At 43.1% G+C, this 25,505-nt stretch overlaps 1 protein-coding gene across 1 annotated transcript in view; it reads right to left on the bottom strand.

Moving 5' to 3' along the window:
• Positions 1–25,505, bottom strand: part of SHC3 (SHC adaptor protein 3) — a 152,517-nt gene that overhangs the window by 15,770 nt on the left and 111,242 nt on the right. The window contains exons 8-11 of the mRNA XM_040963612.1: positions 17,650–17,800; positions 16,324–16,411; positions 13,416–13,574; positions 7,587–7,882 (exon numbers count right to left, since the gene is read on the bottom strand). Coding sequence (XP_040819546.1) covers positions 7,587–7,882; positions 13,416–13,574; positions 16,324–16,411; positions 17,650–17,800 — 694 coding nt within the window. The remainder of the gene's footprint in view (positions 1–7,586; positions 7,883–13,415; positions 13,575–16,323; positions 16,412–17,649; positions 17,801–25,505) is intronic.

The raw sequence follows: 25,505 nt of genomic DNA, 5'->3' as shown, positions 1-25,505 counted from the left end.
TCAAATAAGTATTTGTAAAAATGTCATTTGTAGAGATGCATGCTGAGGCTTTTATAGGATCAATGACAAGTACTGGGTATTTCTAAAAGGTATTCTGTGGAAGAATAGCATTAAAATATATGTTTAGCTTGGGGCAAAAATCCACATTGTATATATGAGTCTGAAAAATTCATGGAAAACATGTTCATAAGAAATACTTGAATGCACTTCAACATTTTAAAAATATATATTCATTTATTTGCTAAGGAGAGCAAGAGAGAGAGAGAGAGAGATGAATCCTCCATCTTGGTTCTCTCACCAAAGGGTTGCAAAAGTCATGGCTAGTCATGGCCAAAGCCAACAGCTTGGCTCTCCCTAAGGTTTCCCACATGAAGGGGAAGTATGCAGTTACTTGGCATCCTCTGCAGCTGTCCTAGGCACATTAGCAGGAAGCTGGGTTAACAAAAATAGTGTAGCTGGGACTCAAATCAACATTCTGCTGTGGAATGCTGGTGAGATAAGAAGCAGCTTAGCCTGCTGTGCACGCTGACCTCAAACTTCAACATTTTTCGACACTAAAATAGAGTGCTTTTTAATTCCATTCCCCTGTGAACTCTTTCAGGTGCTCAATAAGCCTGGAACTCACGGTCTCCGATATATACTGATAAATGTAGAAACAAATACATGTTTAACTTCTACCTGTGCGTGCATGCACACGTATGTGCATGTGTCAAGCTGTGTGCATGTGTTGTATGTGTGTGAATATGTGAGCATATATGTGTACTTGATGTAGAGGTATGTGAACTCACTGAGCTGTGCACATGTGTATCTGCGAAAGTGAGTGTATGTGTGTGGCCTGTGTGCACGCATGTGTGCACGTGTGGTGTGTGCATGAGCATGTGGGTGAACATGTGTGTGGCGTGTATCGTGTGCATTCATGTGTGGGTGCACATTTGTGTACCCTGTCTGTGTTCACTGGGGGCATCCATAGTCAATAACGCCTTCAATAACTGGAGGCACATCTAGTTCTTGGTTTCAAAAGACCAAGGAATCCATAAAAGATTCCCAAGGGCCTTTGGAGAACTGGTTGATTGCAGCACAAGGCATAGAAAGACAAGCCAATTATGTAACTTTGAATTCAAAGGAGGGTGATGCTCCAAGACCTGGGACATGACAGAGAGACAAAGAAGCCAGCCTGATGGGGCATGAGACCAAACATCTAAGAAAGAGGACGGCAAACCACGGACCCACACTGAAAAGAACAAGTTAATGAACAGACTGAACATCTGGTTGGCAGTATTTAGTTAATATCAAAATGTCTCCCTGTGGGGCTGCCACTGTTTTATACTGGGTAAAGTTGCCACCTGCAATGTTGGCATCCCGTATGGGTTCTGGTTCCTGTGCTTACTGCTGCACTTCTGATCCAGCTCTCTGCTAATGGCCTGCAAAATGCAACAAAAGATGACCCAAGGCCTTGGGCCCTTACCATACCCATGCGAGTGACCTAGAAGAAATTCCTGGTTCCTGACTTCTGACTGGCTTCACTCTGGCCATTGTAGCCATTTGGGGAGTAAAACAGTGATGAAAGCTCTCTCTCTCTCTGACTTTCAAATAAATAAATGAATATGCTTAAAGGATCACTGATGTAATATTTAGTAGTTAGCAAGGGAAAGGAATGAGTCTTTGGGGTGGAAAACTCCAGTAGATAGATACCTCCTTCCTGAAGTGACTCCCAAGTGAGCATCGTCATTCACCTTCACCTGGCAGGGCACGGAGAGACACAGTGCCTCCGCTGTACGATGCTGGCCTCAGCCGAGCAGAGATGCTCACACTGAGAAGTGTTCTGGGCTGAAGGAGGCCACAGACAAGACGACTGGAGGCAGTGCACCATTCAGAGCCAGTTCTTTCTGCCACGGCGCATGTGGTTAGGGACAGCGGGTGATGCCCACCTGGGCCCTGAAAGATGAGATGGCAGGGATGGAGGTGGGCGGCATCAAGGTTGGAGCCTTGGATTTGAGGGTGAACTGTGGTTATGCAGGAAAATGACCTTCCGGACAGCAAGCTTGCCTTCTAATGTCCAGGGTGACAGAGTACTTGTACAAGTCACCCCCCAGGGATAGTGGAAACAAATGTTCTCTGTTCTAGACTTTTGAAGGAGCTTCAGGGAGTGGGAAGTTTAGCTTAGCTCTGAAGATACTCACATCCCATAACAACCGCATACATTGGCTCCTGACTCCAGGTTTCTGCAAATAAGAACTGGGCATCAGAGATGCTAGATCAAGTGATTGGATTGGGTGCCTGCCACCCACATGGAAGACCTGGGTTGAGTTCTGGGCTCCTGGCTTCAACTGTTGGACGCACTGGGGGGAATGAATAGCCTGCTCTCTGTCTTCACCCCACCTTTCTACCTCTTGAACAAGTAAACAATTTTTTCTTAAATACTCCAAACTTGCCTGAGATACAGATGGGTAGAAGGGCTGGTTCTCCATGGGGTAGGGGAGAAAGTCATCAGCTGTGGTTGTCCATGTGGATGGCACAAAGAAGAGAAGTTTGATGTGTTTAAAGGCACAAGTGCAAGCACTAGGCTATAGGTGATCTAAAAAGTTTGCCAAAACTCAAAAGCAGCAGCAAGAGTGACCTAAACTTTAGTTTTTCTCTTGCAACATGAGGAAATGCTACCTTAAACTACTGGATGAAAGAGTGACAGTTTAACGTGCCCTTAGGATAGGGTGGCCCCTGTCCACAGGATTTCCTTGGGGCAAAGAAGAGAACTGTTGGCAGTGATACTGCTGCGAAAGAAGGTAAGACAGGAACAAAGGACTAGTGCATTTCCATGCAGCCTCTCTCTGGCATTTTCTGTTTGCATTTTTTATATTGAATCAGCAAGAATTTAAAAGGCACATTGTGGGGACTCAGCATCCCCCTGGACAGTTTGCATTCCCACCCTCTTGTCACATCAGGTCAGGACTCCTGGACCACGAGGGGAGTTGGCACCTACCAGGTGAGAACCATTAAGCTTTCCCCATCCCTCTGTGCCCCCCAGCCAATGAGCGAGAAGGCAAGTGGAGGAGATACACCTGTGATGGACAATGCCTGGGACCTGAGTCATCCGAGGATGAGGGATTGGGGGCAGCAGTGTGGCACATGGAGTGGAGGTGGGGAGAGTCCATGAGGGTGCTGAACCTCTAGTGCAGGAAGCCCCCACGGAGTCAGACTCAACTTAGGCCAGGGGATGAACTCAAAGGAAACGTGAGGACAACAGCAAGTCAGAAAGAAGCAGAGGGCATGAGGGGACTTGGTGCTTTCATCATTACTCTTGTGGGGTGGGAACTGTTATCCTTGTTCTGTGATGGGATGAGCCCTCGAATGTGCAATGACCTGAGAGCCACGGAACAAGGCCCTGGGAGGCTCTGTGGCTCCTTCCCGTGGGGGACAGCGCCTGCCTCACTGAGCTGGCCCCGCAAGGCCAGAGGATGAGTCAGCGATGAGTGACTCAGGGAGTAATTTTAGACACTGGAGGGCTGGCAGACCGATCTAGAGATGCTGAAAAAGAAAAACAAGTGTTCCAGACTCCATCTCTCTGAGGCCACTGTGACCGACCCAATCTCCGGTTCTCTCAGCTGCTGCTTAGGGCTTGAGTTTCCCACACCTGTGCCTGGGAGGCGGGGAGAAGTGAGGTTCCGGGGTCCTCTGTTCAAGGGAGGCTGAAAGTTGGTGGGCTCCGGGGTCAACGAAGATGCTGAACTGTTTCAAATCCTCATTTCTCTGAGCTCTCTGTTCTGCCAAGTTCCCCCTTTCTAGTCAGGAACCAACCAATTACCATGAAAATCAGATGAATAAATATTGAAGAGAATGTGCTCAGTATCTATTTTAGGGTCTCGCACGAGGAAGTGACATTACTTTTGTAATTAAGTCTTTGATTTCCATTTTCTCCCTAGGCTAACGCTGTGTTCCGTATGATCCATTAAAGTAGATAATCAGATTCAGCTAAGAGTTTCCTCTTACCAAAGGATAGTCGTGAGTAGCTGGGACTCCGATTTTCTCAATAGCACGGTAGATTCTACCACCAAGGTTAAAACCACTTGGCAGCCCAGCTCTGAGTGCTGGCTAGAAACCTGTCATATTGCCATAAGTTTATTTCCTCCTTATTTTTGACACCATCTGGGTACTTCTTTGTGAATGCATAATAAATGTATTACTATTAGTACATACCTCTCTTTAAAAAGGATTTTTTGGTCTATAAGAACTGAGTGAACAAAAAGTGTTTGGAATATTTGGTTTATGAAGCAACATCAGCTTTCTGTTTTCTTAAATAACTAAAATTTTCAGCTGACAGGTTTATATTCTCATAGACTCACTTGTGTATTTTCTCTCCTCCCACTAAACTGTAGCAGAGCCTAGGTAAGCCAAAAAGGAGGGTCATTTGTGATCCTACACACGCAAGGAGTATCCTCACACCCAACATCTCCTCCTTGGGCTCTCAATTCCTGACCTGTGCAAGCTGGCCAGGGCTGCTCTCCATGCTCATTCAGCTGCTGCTTGTTGAACGCTTGCCACATGCTAGGCACCGCTCTAGGAGATGGGCTCCATGCTACTCTCATGGAGACGATGGCCCAGTGCAGGAGGGACAGCCAAACATCAATCAAATGTATGAATACATGCTTATTGGTGGAAGTGATTTAAAGCAAAAAGTAAATCAGAATAAAGGAGAAATCCAGGAGAATCTATTGGAGATCAAATGAAAGACTACCGTGACAAGCTCTCTGCACTTAGAATAAGGCTAGCTCATTTGAAGCAGTGTCCATGACTGGGCCACCTTGATCGTTGCACCAGATGAGCACAGGCAAGCAAAAACAGCAGACAAATAGGACGGATTTCACCCAGGAGGGGACACTAAAAAAAACTTCCAAGGAAAATATTTGATGATCAAATCCACATAATTACCACATCAGGAAGAAGCAGGGTTTGTGACAGCAGATCTGCTCCTATCGGTTCTATATTTATGGATTTAAGAAAACAAAAGCAACATTATTACCTAAAAAATCTGAAGACATATTTGATGACGTTAAAGACCTATGGTTATGCATGTAATTAGGTGGCTGTTACATATAAGATCTACAAGAGCTGAGATCTTCATTCTGAATTATTTCAGATGTGCGCAAAGTGCCAAAAATAATGTCTGCATTTAGTTGGCATTCAGTACACATTGGCTGAATGAGTTAGTGAAGTCCTTTGAGAGAAAATGGTCATCTCCCCAAAACCCACTGCAGTTCTTAACAAAGATAAACCAGACACGGGAAGACCAAAAGTACCCTCTTCTCTCACATGGGGAAAATTTTTAAAAGTTTTCATGAACTTAAAATTCTGGTTAGCAGAGGTTGGAAAGAGTTGGGGAGGGGGACTAAGGATAGAAGGCATCAAAACCCAGTCAGGAAAAAGGACAGTCTTCTATTGCATGGTGGAGTGGGGCGACTGCAGCTCACCATCACGACCATCTTCTCCAGAATGAACAGGGAGAGAGGACCTGGAAGGCTCCAAACATGAAGATTAGGAAACAGAAATGCCAGTTGCCTGGCTGGATCCATTTAGGCTGTGCATTTCTATTGAAACATTGTACTGTGGCCCATAAAAATGTGTAACTAGTATATGTCAATCAAAAAAATGAAAAAAAAAAAAAACCCAGAACCTCTTCAAGTGTTCCTTTTTAGAGTTGTCAAGATTTGTTATAGCAATAATTGCTAAGAAACTCCTTACAAATCCCATACGTTTACAATAGGAACGATAGCCAGGCACCAGGAAATAGCCTAACATAGTAATAGATGAACTTTCTGGAGAGAATCTTGTAATTCTTACAAGAGACCTCTTAAGAACTGAGTCAATGAAGACTAACGTCCCATTCAGGGATGTGATGGATGGTCCAAGATTTAGAACCATCTGTTCTCCTTCCAGTGATTCTATGTGTTCAATGTCAATCATATCAAAATTTCAGCATGTGTGTTTTTGGTGACTTGAACGATGCTAAAATCAAAATGAAGAATTAATGTCTGAGAACAGCAAGGACAAGCTGGACAAGAGAACTGGGAGGAAGTGATCACACCACCAGATGTTAGGGGAATCTCCAAGCCCTGATGATTAAAAACTTGCACAAGGAATAATGAGTGAACTGAAAACAGAACTAAGAATCCGAACAGAGAGAACTCTCCACAGTACAGCAGGCACATGGATGCAGCCTAGGAAAGATGAACAGCTTAGCAGACCATGGCAGAAAAAAGCAGCCCACGAGATAGTCTCTTTTTATGTCAGGTCCCTTTCTTACATCATAATGCAAAGTTCCTTCAGTTGGAATAAAAACCCAATTATGCAAAATAAAGCTACAAAGTTACTAGAAGACAATATTGAATCCTTGCATATTTGTGATTTGTACAGATGCTGAAATACAAACCACAAAGGGAAAAACTGACAGAATCCCAGGATGTTCCCAAGCAAAACTTCCGTCTGGTGAAGTACATCACAAGGTGTCAGGAGAGAAGAGAACACCTAGGGAAACCCCATTGCTGAAAAACTCAATAGGAAATCACAAGAAAACAGGGGGGAAAGACAAAAATTTTACAGAAGAAACCCACTAATTTGCAAAGGAGATTCAGCCAAAGCCATTATCCCTGGGCTCCTTACTAGACAGATAATTCCATGAAGCGGCAAGAATGCAGGAAGATACCATGTCTGTACCTGAGACACCAAGCCATCCTGGACGCAAATTCAAACCCCATGAAGTTACATGTATGCTTTTCCTGTGCTCTGAAAGCCCACCCAAGTACCCTCCTAAGAAGACTGCCCAGCTATAGGGGAGAACATTCACGAGGGTTCAACAGCCTAAACTTACTTCTCAAGAGCTCAGTGAGTGACATGAGGGGCATGTGCAACCCATCGAAGCTACAATCCAATGCAGAATGCCTAAAACACACATCAAGCAAAAAGGAAATACCTATAAAGCAATCTGTGAAACAATATCATGCTTGCAGATTTCTGAGAGGCATAAACACAGGCAATAGATCCAAGAAAGAGAAAAAGAAAGAAAAGAAGGAGAGAGAGAGAAAGAAAAAGCAGAGGGAGGAAGGGGGAAGAAAGGAAGGAGGGAAATAAGGAGGGAGGGAATCAAGAAGAGAGAATGAGAGAAGAGAAGAAAGAAGAAAGAAAGAAAGAAAGAAAGAAAGAAAGAAAGAAAGAAAGAAAGAAAGAAAGAAAGAAAGAAAGAAAGAAAGAAAGAAAGAAAGAAAGGAAGGAAGGAAGGAAGGAAGGAAGAAAGAAAGAAAGAAAGAGAGAAAGAAAGAGAGAAAGAAAGAAAGAAAGGAAGAAAGAAAGGAAGAAAGAAAGAAAGGAAGAAAAAGAAAGGAAGGAAGAAAGAAAGGAAGGTAGTAGGTGGATAGGCAGGCAGTCAGACGTATATATCAAGGCTTTCAGACTGGACCACGACATTTCCCAGATTCTGTAACTAGCATTGGGCCCTAACAGTGGGTTTCTGACATCTGGTTCCAGTCTGAAGGCTTCAATCATCCACTGGAAGAGTGACCAGGCTGCCACAGTCCTGTGCCATCTTGCTATGCACTCACCGTGCCTTCAGGGTCCACAAGCAGCAGGTGCTTGGCCTGGCCGTTGTGCATGCCTGTGAGCACGAAGGAACCAGAGTTGGTAGTGCTTTTCCTGACCAAGAAGTCTCCATCTTTCTCCAGCAGCCCCTCCGCCTCCTTCCTGCTCATCTCTCCTTGGTACCAGGGCTCATCCTTCAACGTCTCCAGCATCTTGGCATCCGGAGCTTGGGGTGAGACGGGACTGATGCACTCCACAGAGGCAGCCTTGTTCAACACAGGCCCTAAGGACTGGTTCTTGAGAGCATCTTCGAAAGGTCCTGCCAACAATAACATTTGCCAGCACAGGTCAGGTCCCAACAGGCCAAGAAAGGAAAATGCAAAGTGAAAACCCACATTGAGGATCCACTTCATCCCAGTATGAATGGCTATAATTCAAGCAATCAGGAAACAATAAATGCTGTAGAGGACGTAGGGGGAAGGTGTCCTAATCTACTGTTGGTGGGAGTGTAAACCAATAGAGATCTGAAAATCAATGTGCTATATGACCCAGATGTCCTACTCCTGGGAATCTATCCAAGGGAAATGAAATCAGTATTCAAAAATCATCTATACACCCATGTTTATCGCATGCATACTCAATTCACAATAGGTGATAAATGGAATCAACTCAAATATCCATCAGTGGATGACTAGATAAGGAAAACTGGTATACATATGCTATGGAATAAGATTCAGCCATGAAAGAGTGAAATCCTGTTTCTTGCAACCAAATGAATGAACTGGAAGTCACGCTAAGTGAAATCACCCAGTCCTAAAAAGACACATATCTTATTTTCCCTGATTAGTGGTGACTAACCACACAGAGTACAAAAAATATAATCTTTATGGGTGACTGACATTTTGAGATTTGGTTATTGTTTACAGCATTTATTCTTGTGGCACAGCAGTTTTCTTTAAAAAATGGAATGTTCTATTACTGCTGTTTTAATGACCTGTGGTTACTTTAAGACTTATTATACATGAGTGAAATACTCCTTTTTCCATTCAATTGTTTATAATCACTGTCTAAATTCCCACTAAACTAGGGTCTTTTTGCTTATTACATGTTAAACTTCTTATTCGGTAAAGTATTAAGCCTTTTCATTATAACGTAAAATATAAAACATGTTATCTAAAAAAAGAGAGAAAGAATGAAAGAGAGGGGGGAAGGAAGAAGGGAACAGCATTGTATTCTTAGCATTTTATCTACAAATCACATTGAATCTGTTATAAACTAATTAAAAAGTCAAATAAAATTTCTTCTTTTGTTTTCCATACAGTTTTGTAAGTATAGGGATTGATCTCACCCCCTCCCTTCCTCACCCCTCATTTTCCCCTCTTGCCATTTTTCCCTGTGTAAGTTTACCTTTCTGGTATTTGAATGTGTCATGACATGACAGGTACAGTCAAAGGCAGACAACCTAGTATCACAACATGCAGGTGTATTTATAAGTTTCATTGGGAGCCCTACTTTAAAATAAAACTTAAAAAATGTGAGAGGCAGGAATGCAAAGGCAACTCCACCATTAACAAAAAATATACTAGAGGGGCAAGGTGGGCATTGTGGCGCAGTGGGTTGGGCTTAGGATACCTCAACCCCCCAGAGAACTGGTTTGAGTCCTAGATACTCTACTTCGATCCAGTTTTCTGTCACTGTTCCTGGGAAACAGCAAATAACAGCTCAAGTGAATGAGTTTCAGCCACCTTGGGGGAGATTAGATATGAAGTTCCTGGTTCCTGACTCTAACCCAGCCCAGATTCAACTGTAGTCATTTTGGGAAATGAGCCATTAGATGGAAGGTCTCTCTGTATCTGTCTCACTGTGTCACTCTTTCAAATAAATAAATGTATCTTTAAAGAAAAAAAGTAAAAAAATAAGTGGTTGGTAACATGACAAAACTTGGCATGACATGTACTTAAAAACACAGCCCGGATTTGGGCATGATTCTTTCTGTTGAGTCTGCTTTCCACAGACAGCAAGGAGGCACACACTGTGCCAAAGATCCAGACATTACCTTGTCTAGATTGCAGAAGGATCTCATTTTGCATACCGTAAGGGATCGTGTAAACTGAATCCCAAATACTTTCTCATGAAGATCAGCGAATCTCTCTAACAAATTCTGAAGAAGAGTCTGTCAATATCGCAGGAAATGGTGAGCCACAAAGCTTTGATTTCATACAAAACTTCAACCCACCAAAGGTCTGCTTCTACACCTCTACATCAGACAAACAGTTTAAATTGACATGTAACGGGTGATTTTATGCAACTTTCTCTAGGCTGGAAGCTCTACCTCCCCCTGATTGTCACATCCCTGCAGAAAAGTCTTTTGCATGTGGGCCTGACATCAGGATTGGCTTCACCCACATGGGAGGCCACTTCTCAGTGCAAGGCATCCAGGGATTGGCAAACTGCCCTTCTCCTGGCGGAAAAAGCAGCAGACAGGAAGGTATATCTAACTAAAGTTCAATGGTTGATGTACTAAAGGCACCCTGAAAGACGCACAGTGCTCTGCAAGAGCTTGGTGTTCGGAAGACTGTTTAGGATCACACTGGCCCACTTGGGACAGTGTAACCACCATGAATGGTCTCCCACAGGTCATGACACAGCTCCAGGGCCCTCCATTATTCCTGGACACAGTTCATACTCTACGAATACTCAACACGTGCTGTAAAATAAGCTTGATAGATGTTAATAGACAAGGATACAGACTAGGTGAGTAAACTAAACAAAAACTAGATTTTTCTGATACTTGGTCAAGTTTTTGAAGACTTAACAGGGGTGAGGGAAAGAGGTTAAATCTACTGGCCATAATTATGTTTATATTTTTCCTCTTTTCATCTTATTATTTTACTGATTATCTGGATTGGTAGAAAATTCATTTTACACGCTGCTTCTGAACTACCTACTCTTCTGCTATTATCACCAGTTTTCACCGCCATCCCTATCATCTTCACATTCACTTTTTAAAATTTTATGATACAGTTCTGTGGCTCTGGGATTTCCCTTACCTCCTCCCCAAATTCTCTCCCCTACCATCAGTTTCCCCTATATTATTAGGATAGAATAGTCCTCCATAAACAGTCATAAGTCCATCATTCTGCTATTTAAGTGTTTCCTGACATTGTGAGTACAGACAACGGCAGACAGTTCACTATCCTATTGTTAAAGTATATTTAACAGTTTCCTGGGGAGTTCATCTTTGATTTGTAAGTAGACATGTGTACTGCATTGTACCTTCACATCTGGATATGATAGCTTCTACTATACACTTGTTTAAATGAAAAGCCATAAAACAAAATTAACAACAGGAATAAAGTTTTAAAAAATGTATAATTCCATGAAGTTAAATAACTTGTTACTAAAGGACCAGTGTGTCACTGAAGAAATTGTCTGTGCTGTCATCACCAGCACCACAGTGATCATCTACTCCATCATCTTTTTCATCAGCATCACCATCATCACCACCATCCTCACTATCATTATCATCATCATCATGGTCATCATCACCATCATTACTGTTAATACCATCATCATCACCGTTTACATCACCATCATATAACAATCAACCTCTCCATTACACTATCATCACCATAACCATTATCACCATCATTATCTACATTGTTGATACCATAACCGCCATCATCACCATTTCCATCACCATTACTGTAACCATCATCATCACCATCCTCACTGTCATTACATATCTATTGTCATCATCATCAGCAGCAGCAGCATCACCATCATCACTGTTACTACCATCTACATCATCCTCACCTAAACCACCATCATCACCTTTATATGTCATCACCATCATCACCATTTATGTCATCACCATCATTGGCATAATTATCACCAGCATTATCACTTAGCTCTAGTGGTTCAAGATAAACACCATAAAGTACCGGCTCTTCCCATTTCCATGCTCTTCCATAGACACTGGCTTTTCTATGGACCCTTCTGTGTGCTCTCTTCCCTTCTCTGGTTCTGGGAACAGGTGTAGAAGCTAATTGATGTGAAGATACTGGCTCTGATTCTTATTTGTATCATGTCAAACTCCAGCCTAATCTGACTCTCTTCAGGTTCTGGAGCCAAAAGCCATTAGTAAATTGACTAAATTAACCAGTAAAAATGACCTAACCACAAGCATAATGACTGAACTGTGGGGGAAGGGGAGAACTTTAACATGCAGAGGGAGGCTGGGAGAGCCAGAACTTTGCTCTGCAACGTGGTAAAATGACTTCACATATCTTGGGCTGTATCCACAATTGTCAAGTGAAGGAATTGGATGAAGGTATCTATAAAGTGCTTCTGAGTACTTAGGTGCTGCGCTTCTTCCGACTCAGGTGATACCTGGAAGTCAAACCAGGAGTCCAGTGTCTGGGAAGCCACCATGACCATTGGTGTCACAATGCAGCCTCAGCAGAAAAGCTCTGATCCTTGTGACACTGAATCTCACCATAGCAAGCATTCAACCAGTGGGACTGCCTTTTAAAGTAAGTGGGCTGGGACTGTGGCACAGCAGTTTAAACCATTTCCTATGCTACTGACATTTCTTATGAGAGCTGGTTCATGTCCTGACCGCATGGCTTCTGATTCAGCTTCCTGCTAATGCACCTGGGAAAGCAGCAGCAGATGGCCCTTGCTGCCATGTGGGAGACCTGAACAGAGCTCCTGCCTTCAGCCTGGCACAGTTCTAGCTGTGACAGCCATTTGGGGAGTGAATCCGTACACAAAAGACTTCACTCTCCTTCTCCCTTTCTCTCTTTATCTTGTAACACCGCCTTTTAAATAAAACAAATAAATCTAAAAAAAAAAAACCAAATGATAAGCTTACTTATTCTTTATATTTTCCATGTCCTTCTCTGTAAAATGGATGCTGACAGAATTAATAACACATACTTGAAGGTCACTGTGAAAACTAATGAAAACATAGTTGTCCAAGATGTAGTGGGATCTTCAGTGCCGCTCTCTTTCCCCCACCCTCTTAAGCCTGTACAATTCACAAGGAATTTTTTAAAAAGAAGAAGAAACTTAGGGTTTAAGGGATCTGGGAAATTCTTCGCACATTCTTTAACAGCAATTTTCACTTTCATGGATAAGTCCATGAATGATTTAATTTTACTAACCCACATGGCAAAAAGAAAGCCCGTGGTGCACATTTCCTGCACCTTGAGTCCCCATGGATTCCCACCACCACTCTCCTGGCCCTGGGAAGGCAGGGTTGTTCATTTCAATCCATGGGAATAGGGATTTATATATATATGTAACACTTCAGTAAGTAAGAAGGTTTCTGGCACATAGTAGGTGCTTCATTAATATTTGGAGAGGGGCAGAATGATTGAAATAGAGACACAGAGAGAAAGAGAAGATGGCACAGGGGAAAGAACTCTCCAAATTCAGAGCTACATTGCGATTTCTCGCTTGTATGTTTGTCTTGCTCAACAGATTGAGAGTTCTGTGGAGAAAGAGACATGATGTCTCACTTCTAAATAGTGGATGAATATCTAAATGAATATATATGGACACATTTCCTTACATGTCATGTGTCCCAATATTCATGCAGATCCTCCCAAGGAAAGTCCAATCCTAACAGCGGGACAGAAGGGTGACTGCAGAAGGTGTTGCACCTCAAAGCCTCCCAGTACCCCTACCTCCTGGCCCAAGTCCCGCACCGGGAAAAGGGCAGGTCATCCACACCATTCATCAAAACCCTGCTAGCAGAAACCGCAGTAGCCACTCAAAGTTCTCACACCAGGTGCAATCAAAAGCAGTCTTAAAGAAAATAAGACGAGAGACAAAGGGAAACCCACTCATGTCGAAGAGGTCCCTGCGCGGGCTGCTCTCCGTGCTGCTGGACGCTGCTGGTGGGGCCTGCGTGGGCATGCGCTGTGTGTTGACGTAGGTGGGTGCATCTCCCACAGGGGCCGCCTGTGGTTTCCCCTCTGGCGTGCTATAGATGTCCAAGGATCCTGTAACAAGACAAGGAGGTCCGTCTAGGTTAGGACAAAGTTGCTAGCGGCTACTGCGGTTACACCAGCCAGCACTCCGTAGAGAAAATTCTTCCTGCAGAATCCCACGGACCAAGTCTCCTCTTCCGGGCTTGTCACAACACACTCCTGTGTCCTGACTAGGATGCTTTCCAGTCCCTCACGGCCACCTGTGATCTTCCAGCCGATATCAGGATAGACACTGATCATGGGGGGCCTTCCCAAAGACTCAAGTCTCACTACCCCAGCAGAGCAGAGATGCCCCGCTTCTTCTTCCTTACAAAGTGCTACCAGATCAAAGACCTGAGCAGAACCCCAAGTTGAATCTCATTTCAACTGTTTGCTTTTAAGTGGAAGTGAATGTGAACATCCCACAGGACATGCCTTCCTTACAAAATGGAGCTGGCACTGCTGAGCTGGTCTTACAAACAGATCCCAGGATGAGTGTGTGCTTGAGAACTCCCCCTCTCTGAAGCAGTGACATGACCTCGGTGGGACTTCCCAAATGGTGTGGCTGAGGTAGGGCCCAGAATCCCCACCTGCGCTGTCACCCAGAGATACTGGTTGTTGGGTCACCATGTGTGCGGTCTCTTCAATCCACTGACAAACATTCACAAGGACACCTGTGGCACTCACGGGTCTGTAAGGAGAACGTCTGGAATGTCCTATGTGTTGAATCCTGCTGTATGTGTTTGTCATGGAGTCAGTTCAGAGTTTTCAAAAAGCTTTCCCAACATCCTTTAGGCACCAACCTTTTGCTTCCCAGTGGAGGATGAAAGGCCAAGCAAAGATTTCTTTGCTACAGAGCAACACCCGCTAAATCTTGAAATGTTAAGATCTTCTGAGCTCCTAGTCCTACCTTGACTTCTATGTTGAAGGGGCTGTTCTTGGGTTATCTAACCTTTCTGAGGGACCACTAGCTGCAGCTTAAACATTTATCTAGATGGCAAACAAGTCAGTCTTCAGAAAAGAATGTCACAAACTTAATTTTTTTTTAAGGGGAAGATGAATGATTTTCCTGTCAGGACTTTCCAAGTAAAGATGGTAGCAGGTACAAAGATGGGACAGGCACACATAACCATGTCAAATTCATATGTGTAAGGCCAGCACTGCAGGGCAATCCTAGTCCACTCTGAGACCTGGTTGCTTCAGTTCCCTGCTAACACACCAGAAGATGACACTTGTGCTGGACACACACGTTAGAGACCTACATAAAGCTTTTGGCTTGTGGCTTCAGGCTAGTCCACCCCTGGCTGTTGCGACCATTTGGGAAGCGAACCAGTGGATGGAAGATTGCTTCTCTCTCTCATCCTCTCTCTTCCTCCAGCTGTGTGTGTGTGTGTGTGTGTGTGTGTGTGTGTGTGTGTGTGTGTAAGAACTGCCTTTCAAAGAGTTAGAGTAAATCACTTTATAAAATTCATATGTACAAAAATATCAGTGGGATCCATTGTCTTACAATCTATAAACCTAGATGGCAAGATTTGGAGCTACAGAAAATCTACAAGATTTTTTGAAAGTTTGAAATATTTTAAGCATAGATAAATGACAGATTAAAGGTTGGATATGTAACAGATATAGATGGCAAATAATAATAGGATACTTGACAAATTACAGATATGATCTATGCATAAATACATATAAGTGAATATAAATAACTGTCCAGAGAATGAGAGCTTATGTGAGAAGTAAGCAGCTGGTTCTTACAGCTATCTAAATTATTACAGTTCTAGCTTGGTATATCTTAGTTGTTTTGAGGCACCTAAATTACAGATAGTTAAATCTAAGTTAGATGTGGTTACATGTAGATTACGCTCAGTGTGTGCTTCCGTTGCCAAGTGTGATAAGCACCCTCTAAAAGCACTGGCAGGACTCATGAAAGGCCAAGAGCCTCGGTGCTCACCTTGAGTGGTGGGGAGGTGGGAAGGGAGTGAGACAAGGAAAGAGAGGCAGTGAGAACTTGGAGAAGGATGAAACCAGCAGTGATGCTCCTGGGAAGTCAGTTCCTCAGCAGTCCCGAGCAAGAAAGTTGTCCATCAGGGCAACCCTTCAGCTGACAGTAGCAGGTGTTTGGAAAGGGCAAGTGCTGACACGGTATGAACTGGATCTGGTACTATAGGATGTCCCCTTTAGATCTGTGCCGAAGGATATCTGTGACAGTGTTTTTAATTCTGTGCTCTAGTTGGGACTCTCCAGCGCTCCTACTATGGTTTGGATGTGGCGTGTCCTCTAAAACTTTCCATGCCAAAAAGTTCGTCCTCCATGTAGTGGTGGTGGGAGTTGGGGCCTTGAAGAAACAGCACCCAAAGAAACCAGTTAGGTAGTTGGGGGATATGCCTTCAGAAGCAATTAAGGTGGTTCTTTGTGACCCTAGTTAGTTCACAAGAGATTGTGGTTACAAAAGAGCATGGCTGGCTCCTTCCCTCTCCCTGACTTCCTGTCTCATCATGGGACCTCTCCTTCTCGCCTGTGCTCCCACCATGATATCACCTGCCATGATGTGACACAGCTTGCAGGCAAGCACGTGCAATACTCTGTACTTTACCAAGGCCCCAGTGTTAGGCATTTTATTTCAACAACAGAAAACAAGTGGATACACCATCCACAACATATATTTCCAGGGTGTCACCCTGCCCAGCCCCCTTCCCGAGAAAGTGGAGGCCTTACCAGGTAAACACATCACTTTTTCAGAAGCTTTTTGTTTTGTTTAATTCTTTCCCAAAAAATTTCTCACCTTGCCTGACTGGTGTTTGCTGCCAGTCTTCGCCAAATGCATCTCCCAAGTGCCTTCCCTGGTAGTATGTTTGCTCTTTTCCTGAAAACTGTAGATACGTGTGAGAGAATTATACACAGACACACAGAATGATCTCATTTTTGACTGCCACAGGACACAAGACAGGACCCTGGAGATGGGCACATTTACATTCTCTATTGTCCCCAACGTTCCCTTCCTGCCTCATGGTTAGCAATAATTTGTAGGCAACAAGTCTGGGTGGGTGTGAGAAAAAGGCAGCACCCCCACCAAAGCCACACACACCCGTTTCTTCTGTTTTCATGACCTCCTCCCCACGATTCCTCCAAAACGTGTGTCTGTATACCAAAGTTTTCTATATCTATTAGTCACATCACTCAGCTTAACTTCAACTGGGGAGCACCTGTGTGTCAAAACTCCTCCACTGAGAGTGGGATTCATTTCAATAAACCTGTTCTAAGCTGAAAGTTGTGTAGTCTACACTGCCTGCTTCCTCTTGACCTCCCACACCTCCTAGCTCAGCGGTACCCTGCAAATCCCTGGGGATCCCTTGAAGCCCACTGGACTGACCCAAGGCTGCTCACTGCCATCACCCAGCGTCACTAGAGGATGGAACCACCAGCTGGGAAAGATCCAAACTGAATATTCCAGGGAGGGCAACTACTGAATGCATGACTCTTCTGCATCACCACGAAGTGAAATAATTTTAAGTTCAGTCACTGTAAGGCAAGGACTGTGTGTGCCTCCCACATAAACATAATCCTATACTCTCAGCCAAACCCAGTGTCTGAAAACGTAGAAATTCTCTGAAGGGTCAAATCCTTCATTTCAGTGCTATGTTGCCCTTTTTATTCGTCCCATTATTATTTATATAAGGTAGATTATGTTAAAAATGTCTCCATAATGAGATACAAGTAGAAATATTGTGACTCTAAAAGCAGTTGCCTTCTGAAAGTTTCAGTTGGAGGGAAAATAAAGGGAATGAATAAAGCAGAAACCAACTCCTATCAATTGAAGAATCAGCACTCGTTCTCTTTTCAGAGAATGTAAACCACTAGGCCTTTGAAAAGTCATATCTCCAAGTCACAATACAGCTCCAGGGCATATGACCAATGCTTTGCAACGCTTAAAAAAAAAAAGAAAAAACTAGGTTTCATTCTTTGTGTGCTTTGTGAAATCCAATGAAAGAAAGCTGGTGAGTTACTGTGTCAAAAACTGAACAGAATGTCAGTCTGAAATTAAATGAAAATTAAATAAGAGGAAGTACAATTCAGTTAGCCGCCATCCAAGGGCAAACAACTGGCTTACGTGGGCTGTGTCAGCAGCCTGGGGTCTGGTTTTCAGCCGAGCATCTAGAAAGCCCCCTGGCGGAGGCATCTTGCTGGGGACGCTGTTGTAGTATGGGTGGTCGGAGCCCTCCGCTTCCTCCTCTGTCCAAGGCTCGTCCAGACTCTGCATTCTGTGAAAAGGGGATTTTCAAAGGCTTTAGCGAAAAAGTGAGCTGGGGATCAAAACTAAAATCTGACACTAGTATCTGTTCCCTAGGAATGACAGTTTAGTTCCTGTCCCCTCCAGCCACCCAGTTCTCAGGTATGTTTGAAAAAGCAGGTGGATGGCTTTGTCAAATATCTCTACCTACTGGAAAATTCCTACCCGATTTGAAATAGGCTATTTTTTGAAAAGTACATTTTAACTAAGGAAGACATAATGTATGTCTAAAGATAACCAGAGTCACACAGCCGGGTACACATTTCAGTAAGTCGTGAAATTTACCCAAAGCAAAAAATCAACTAAAAAAAAAGAAAAAAAGAATGGAGATTTAGTAGCAACTGAGAAGATGGCAAAGGAAGGACCTGCAATAATTCTCTTCTCAATAAAAGCAACAAGAAAACTGGCACAAAGAAATCTTTTTTCAAAACCAACTTTGCCAAAACTCTGGACATGATCCAGAAGCTTAAGTAAGCTAGATAGTGCTTGTTTAAGAAAACAAAACATGAACAGCTGAAAAAAACACACACAAAAACATTATCTTTGCAGCATTTTAATCACTTGTTTCCACACCTCTGGTAGCCTGGAAAACCAGCAGCCCCGAATCTCAGTGCAAACCGGCACGCCAGCAGCCACAGCCAGGGCGCAATGGCCCTGATGCACCTTCAAAGCCATATTCCAAGAGAAGGGTCATGATTGGACCCCTCCGATCCTTGCTGGCTTGCAAGACCCAGCTGCCAGGCTTGTTTATTTGACCTGATTTGGAGCTGGCTCAGGGCAAAGTTTTTCTTTCCCCAGGGGCATCTGTCAAAAACAGTCACAGGCAGTTGTCTAACATTTGGGTCAAAGCTTGAGGAGAACTAGGGAATTCAGTGTTCACCAAGACTTGCATAGCTCTGACATGGTCCTGGAATCGAGAAGGCTCAGGCGTGTGGAAAGCTGTGTTCTCAGCCAGGTCATGTGCCCACTCAAGACAGACGTGAGAATTCCTTGAAATTTCAGAAACACCTCTCTGATAATAACCTAACCAAATAGAGCCAAGAATACCATGTGAGGAGTCTTACAAAGAAGTTCATGGAAAATGAGCATATGAGGGATCTTACAAAACTTCGTGGAAAATGAATATCGTGAAAAAAAAAAAATCAGAAGCCAGCATGATGGTATATCAGGCTAATCCCCTGCCTGCAAGCGCCGGCATCCCTTGTTGGTACTGGTTCACATCCTAGCTGCTCCACTTCCAATCCAGCTCTCTGCTTGTGGTCTGGGAAAACAATGGAGGATGGCCCAAAAGCTAGGGCCCCTGCACCCATGTGAGAAACCGGAAGAAGCTCCTGGCTCCAGGCTCCGGTTCAGCACCTGCCATTGTGGCCACTTGAGGAGTAAACTTATGAATGAAAGATCTTTCTCTGTATCTCCTTCTCTCGCTGTAAAAAATCTACCTTTTGGGGCCATGCATGACAGCGTAGTGGCCAAATCCCTACCTTGTAATCTCTGGCATCCCATGTGGGCACCGGTTTGTGTCTTGGATGCTCCACTTCCCAGCCAGCTCCCTGTTTGTTGCCTGGAAAAGCAATCAAGGATGGCCCAAAGCCTTGGGACCCTGCACCCACATGGGAGACCTAGAAGAGGCTCCTGGCTTCTGGCTTTGGATCAATGCAGCTCCAGCTGTTGTGGTCACTTAGGGACTGAATCAGTGGATGGAAGATCTTTCTCTCTGCATCTTCTTCTCTCTGTATATCTACCTTTCAACTTAAAAAAAAAAAATCTGCTTTTGGGCCCGGCGCGGTGGCGCAAGTGGTTAAAGGTCCTCGCCTTGCACGCCCGGGATCCCATATGGGCACCGGTCCCTGCCTGTGGCCTGGGAAAGCAGTCGAGGACGGCCCAAAGCTTTGGGAACCTGCACCCGCGTGGGAGACCCGGAAGAGGCTCCTGGCTTCGGATCGGCATAGTATTGGCCCGTTGTGCTCACTTGGGGAGTGAATCATCGGACGGAAGATCTTCCTCTCCGTCTCTCCTCTCTGTATATCTGCCTTTCCAATGAAAAAATAATAAAAAAAAAATCTTTAAAAAAAATCTGCTTTTTAAATAAAAATAATTAATTTCTGTTTCTTAAAAAAAACACATGGATTCCAATACATCACACCAATATAAATTTAACTTTTAATTCCACTCTTCCATAACCATTTGACGTCCTTTTATATATTAGAGAGAATACAGACATTAGAGGACAATTTCAGAAAAAGCCACAAAATAAGCGAAACAAACAGCAATAACAACCAACTCTGCGGAAGGGATAGACTTTATTTTCAATGTAGCACATTATATTATTTAAATCCCCAGTCTTAACAAAATATTGTGAGTCATGCACAGAAACAAGAAAGTATGACTCATGTCCAGGAAAAAATAACAATCAATAGAAATTTTCCCTGAGGAACTCAGACTGCAGACTAACTAAACAAAGACTCTCGATTAATTACTTTAAAAAATGTTAAAGGTCTAAAAGAAACAGTACATTTAAAAAAACTAAGCATAGAATAATACCTCATCAAATAAGGAAGGCAACAGGAATACAAAGATAATTTAACATTATGCAAATTCTAGAGTCGAAAATTGTTTCATGAAATGAACAGCAGGTTCATTCAGGATGAGAGCATATGAAGTTGAGATTATCCAGCATAAGAACCATAAAGAGAAAAAAAAAATCAAGAAAAGCATACAGGATCTGAGAAGTTTCCAAGACACCATTAGGCCTCCTGACTTACACCTGACAGGGTCCTGCGAGGAGAGGAAACATCAGTAAAGCAAGAAAACATATTTCAAAGAATAATGGCTGAAAACTTCCCAAACCAGTGGAAAATACTGATCTATATATACAGTTGGCTTAAAAAAAAAAACTTAAGATAAATTTAAAGAAATACACTCACTCTGTTTGAAGCCAAAGATAGAGTTGAAAGCAACAAGAGAAGCCACTCACAACATGTACATGATCATCAGTAATGTTACCAGCCGATTTCTTGCCAGAAATGCGAGAGCAGAAGCCAGTGGAAGGACAGAAACCCGCTGCTGAAAGACTGTCTACCAAGAACTCCAAGGCATAAAACGATCCTTCAACAGCAAAGCTTCAATGAACATACTCTCAGATAAAGATGCAGAAAAGTTAGCCTGAACAAACCTTCCCTTCAAGAAATACAGAGTGCTTTAGACTGGAATGAAAAAGACGAAGAAATACAAAGGAACAATAAAGTTAATTGCAAAGCATAAATGTAAATTTGCCAAGAACTCTCTCATTCATCTCCTCTCATTTAAAAAGCAGCTAAATAAAGCAAACATTCTAAGTAATTATAAATGTCTATTGATGAGGACATAGTACACGAAAATGTAATTTTCCATAAATGTTAACATCGCAGTGCATGGAGAAAGCAATGGGATTAGAGAGGGGCAAGACTTCATATGTTACTGAAATCCAAACCAATGTTGAAGATACTGATTGAAATCCCCACCATGACGTGTGGCTTACATCTAGGAGCAAAGCAATCATCATTTAATAAGAGCCAACACATCTGTATGATGACAATACTCTACCAATTTGGAAGAAAGGCATTCCAGACAAAGGCATCTGTGATCTTCCTCTTGCCTCTTTCACTCACATTGGTTCTGGTGGCTCTACCCGAGACAACAAATGGAACCCAGATTAAAAAGGAATAAGGAAAAACTAGCTCTATTTGCACATGATGGACAATATAGACTTTAAGATTCTAAAGTGCTACAAAAATACTTTACAGCTAATAAGTTAGTCGACCATGACTGAAGGACAATAAAAATCTGCATACAAAATTAATTGATTTGGGCCTGGTGTGATAGCATAATGCCTCATCCACATCTGGCATCTCCAGGACACCAGGTGGGTGCTGGCTTGTATCCTGGCTGCTCCACTTCCCAGCCAGCTCCCTGCCTGTGGCCTGGGAAAGCAGTCAAGGATGACCCAAGGCCTTGGGACCCTGCACCTGCGTGGGAAACCTAGAAGAAGCTCCTGGCTCCTGACTTCAGATCAGCTCAGCTCTGGCCATTGTAGCCACTTGCGGAGTGAACCAGTGGATAGAAGATCTTTCTTTCTGTCTCTCCTTCTTTCTGTAAACCTGATTTTCCAATAAAAATTTTAAAAAATCAATCTTTTTTTTAAAAAACACTACTAATGAAAAAATAAGATTAATAAACACTTGGATATACTAAAGTATCAAAAAGAATAAAATATTTAAGAGAAAATTTGTCCCCAAAATACAAAAATCCATGCAGTGAAAATTATAAAATTTTATCAAAAGAAATAAGAAAGATCTAAATAAATGGCAGGATGTGTTGTATTCATGGACTGGAAGATTTAAAATAGTTAACATGAGACTAATCCTCAACTTGTTCTACAGACACAACCTAATCCATGTCACAATTCCAACTGTCTTTTTTGCAAGCTGTCTGAAATTCAAATAGAATTGTGAGGTACTTAAAATAGTCAAAACAATCTTGAAAAAGAACAGGACTAGGGGACTCATACTTACAAAGATACAGTATTTATGACTGTGCCATAGAGTATAAAGGATGTAAGAATAGACATATAGCTCAATGGAACAGAACTGGTATTTCTGAAATAGACCCGTGTATCTGTGGTCTGCTGTTATTGAAAAGTCTGTGTTTTACCACATGGTCTCAGAGTAACTGGATATCCATATGTGGAAGAATGAGGTAGAATCTGTGCCATCACACACACACACACACACACACACACACACACTCATTCTCTCTCTCTCTCCAAATGAATTAAAGACCTAACAGTAACAGTCAAAACGATAGAACTTTTTAGGAGGAACACAGACATAAATCCTTACCATTCATTTAGGCAACCTCACTCCAAGGGGAAAAGCAATCCCATTGGATTTCAACAAAATTTGAAACACTTGGGGCCAGTGCGGTGGCTCAAAATGCTAATTCTCCACCTGCACGCGCCAAATCTCATATGTGTGCCAGTTCGTGTCCCTGCTGCTCCACTTTTAACCCAGCTCTCTACTTATGGACTGGGAAAGCAGCCCAGGATGACCCAAGTCACTGGAACCCTACACCTATGTAGAAGACATGGAAGACACTCCTGGCTCCTGGCTTCAGACTGGCTCAAATCTGGCCCTTACGGCCTTTTAGGGAACGAACCAGAGGATGGAAGATCTTTCACTCTGTCTCTTTTTCTCTCTGTCAATCTGCCTTGGCAATAAAATAACTGAATCTTTAAAAAACATTAGAAAAAACCTTGTCCTTCAAAGAAGTTCCCTGGTAAAATAAAAATGCAACTCACAAAAATGGGCAAAAATATTTGCTAATCACGTATCCAAAAAGAGACACGTGTCCAGAATATTCAATGAACACATAAACAATTAAAAGACAGATCTTTAAAAGTTGCCAAGGATTTGAGCACACATTCCTCCACAGAAGATGCACAGTTACCACTACGCACATGAAAGATGCAAGATGTTATCAATCACCAGGAAATACAAATCTAAATTGCAATCAGAGACAATTTCATTCCCTCTAGGATGGCTACAATAACAAAGACCATAACAAGTGTTGGCAGAGATGTGAAAATGTTAGAATTCTCATGCCTGCGTTCTAACTTCATGGGAGTATAAAATGATGGAGCCACTTTGAAAGAGAGCTGGGAAATGTCTAAAAAACCTTAGCTCAACAATCCAATGCTGAGGTCTACACACAGGAATATTGAAACACATGTTTGCACAAGACCTTGCATACATACATCTTCACAACAGCATTATTCCTAGGAGCTAAGCAGTGGTAACAACCCAAATGTCTGTGAACTCACAAGAGGGTAAGTAAAAATGCTGCATTAATACAAAGAAGAAGAAGAGTCCACAATATGGTGAATCCTAAAAGCATTCTTCAAAGTTAAAGAAGCCTAATACACAGTGTAATGATCTGAAATATCTGGAATTGGCAAATCTGCAAGAGGCCAAGATTAGTGGTTTCCTGGAGAGAAGAGGGCAGAGTATGCAGGCAGTGACTGCCTAAGGGGACAGGCTTCCTTTCAGAGGGAGGAAAACACTCTTGAATTCATGGTGATGACTGCGCAGCCTTTGAATATACAAAACCCACCGGACCTCTGACTTGAGAAGGCTATGAATGACATCATGCTTAAATATGAGAAGTGGAGCTTTTAGCTACGTATGATTTATTTCCCATTGTTTTCCCTGGTTTTTATTGAAATGTCCTTGGATTTCTGCAAGAAAAAAAAAAAATCAGGCTTTACCCAAAAACCTCATTCACTTTTAAGTACTATTTTTCAATTTCCAGCTAAAGATAGATGAAGAATCGAAATCATAAAGACTCTGCCTGGAGAATCAACACAATAGAGAAAGAATAATTCACCAGCCAATAGATACAGGACAACTAAAAGGAAAGAGAAACAGGAATCCAACTCCACACACGGACAGCAGGCAGGTTCCCTCTCAGATTGCTAGTCTCTAACATTGCCACACTCTCTCCATCCTCACCTATTCGCTGTCCATGTCGCCACCCCAGGAGGATGTGGGCAAAGACATGAATGTAACATGAGGGAGTGAGCAGAAAATCCAGACAGAAGCCCTTCTCTTGTCTTATCCCTAGAACATTGATGCCTCAGAGGGAAACCCTGTCAGTGTGGTCTATGCCCACAGCCCGGGTACTTGGGGTTCTGGAGTGAAGTTTCTCATTGCCCCAGGTTGCTCCTCATGAGCCTGGAGAAGTGGGTGGAGCAAGTCCCAGAGCCCCCTCCTCCCTCTGACTCAGATGGGTGTGTCTGAGTGGCAATAAGACCAGCAGGGCGAGCACTTGCAGTATAAATCTACAAGGAGGACCCTGTTCCTTTTGCTCTAGAGATTACATGTTGATATTTGCTTGTTCCCAGTGGGTAAGGTCCTGTCTGCTTAATTTTGCTTCCTGGAAGTTCTTCAGACGGTATTGTTTGCAAATATACACAGGACTTGATGCCTAAGTGTGTTGCCAGAGGGATACAATTGTGCAAGTAACTGCTCCTACTCCTTTGTGTATCTATTATTTGGTTTCATTATAAGATTCATTTTATTCATTTGAAAAAGCAGACAGAGAATCTTCCATTCACTGGTTCACTCTCCAAATGAATCCAACAGTTAGTGAACCTGGCCAGAGGCCAGAAGCCGGGACCCCCGAACCACGATTGGGCTCTCTCACGTGGGTGGGGCTTCTTGCACTACTCCCCAGGGCATTAGTGGGTGCTGGATTGGAGGTGGAGCAGCCAGGACTCAATCCAGCATTGCAAGTAGCTTAACAGGCTGTGCCACAATGCCAAGCACTCATGTTATTTCAGAACAGCACGTATTTGATGCCTACACAAACACTGAAAAAATACATAAAACCGTAATAACGTATATGAAAGTTATTTGTACCTCCACTCCTGAGCTCTTAGGGGCAGATGTTTGGGCTCGTGGTTAAGACACCAGCTGAGACACCTGTAACCTACGTCAGAGTTGTTAAATTGGGCAGAGTAGAAGTGACTCCAGCACCCTGCTCAAGTCAAGCTGACGCTCTGACCCGGGAATGTTTAGCATGCTGGACCACCCAGACCTTGTTTCTACACAGAAGGAGGAGTGCCTGTCATGAGGAGTACC

The sequence above is a fragment of the Ochotona curzoniae genome, unplaced genomic scaffold, assembly GCF_017591425.1.
Source record: "Ochotona curzoniae isolate NIBS_2020 unplaced genomic scaffold, NIBS_Ocur_1.0 scaffold_3208, whole genome shotgun sequence".
NCBI classification, from domain to species: domain Eukaryota; kingdom Metazoa; phylum Chordata; class Mammalia; order Lagomorpha; family Ochotonidae; genus Ochotona; species Ochotona curzoniae.
The sequence above is the reverse complement of the archived record's forward strand: the minus strand, read 5'-3'. Positions and strand labels throughout refer to the sequence as shown.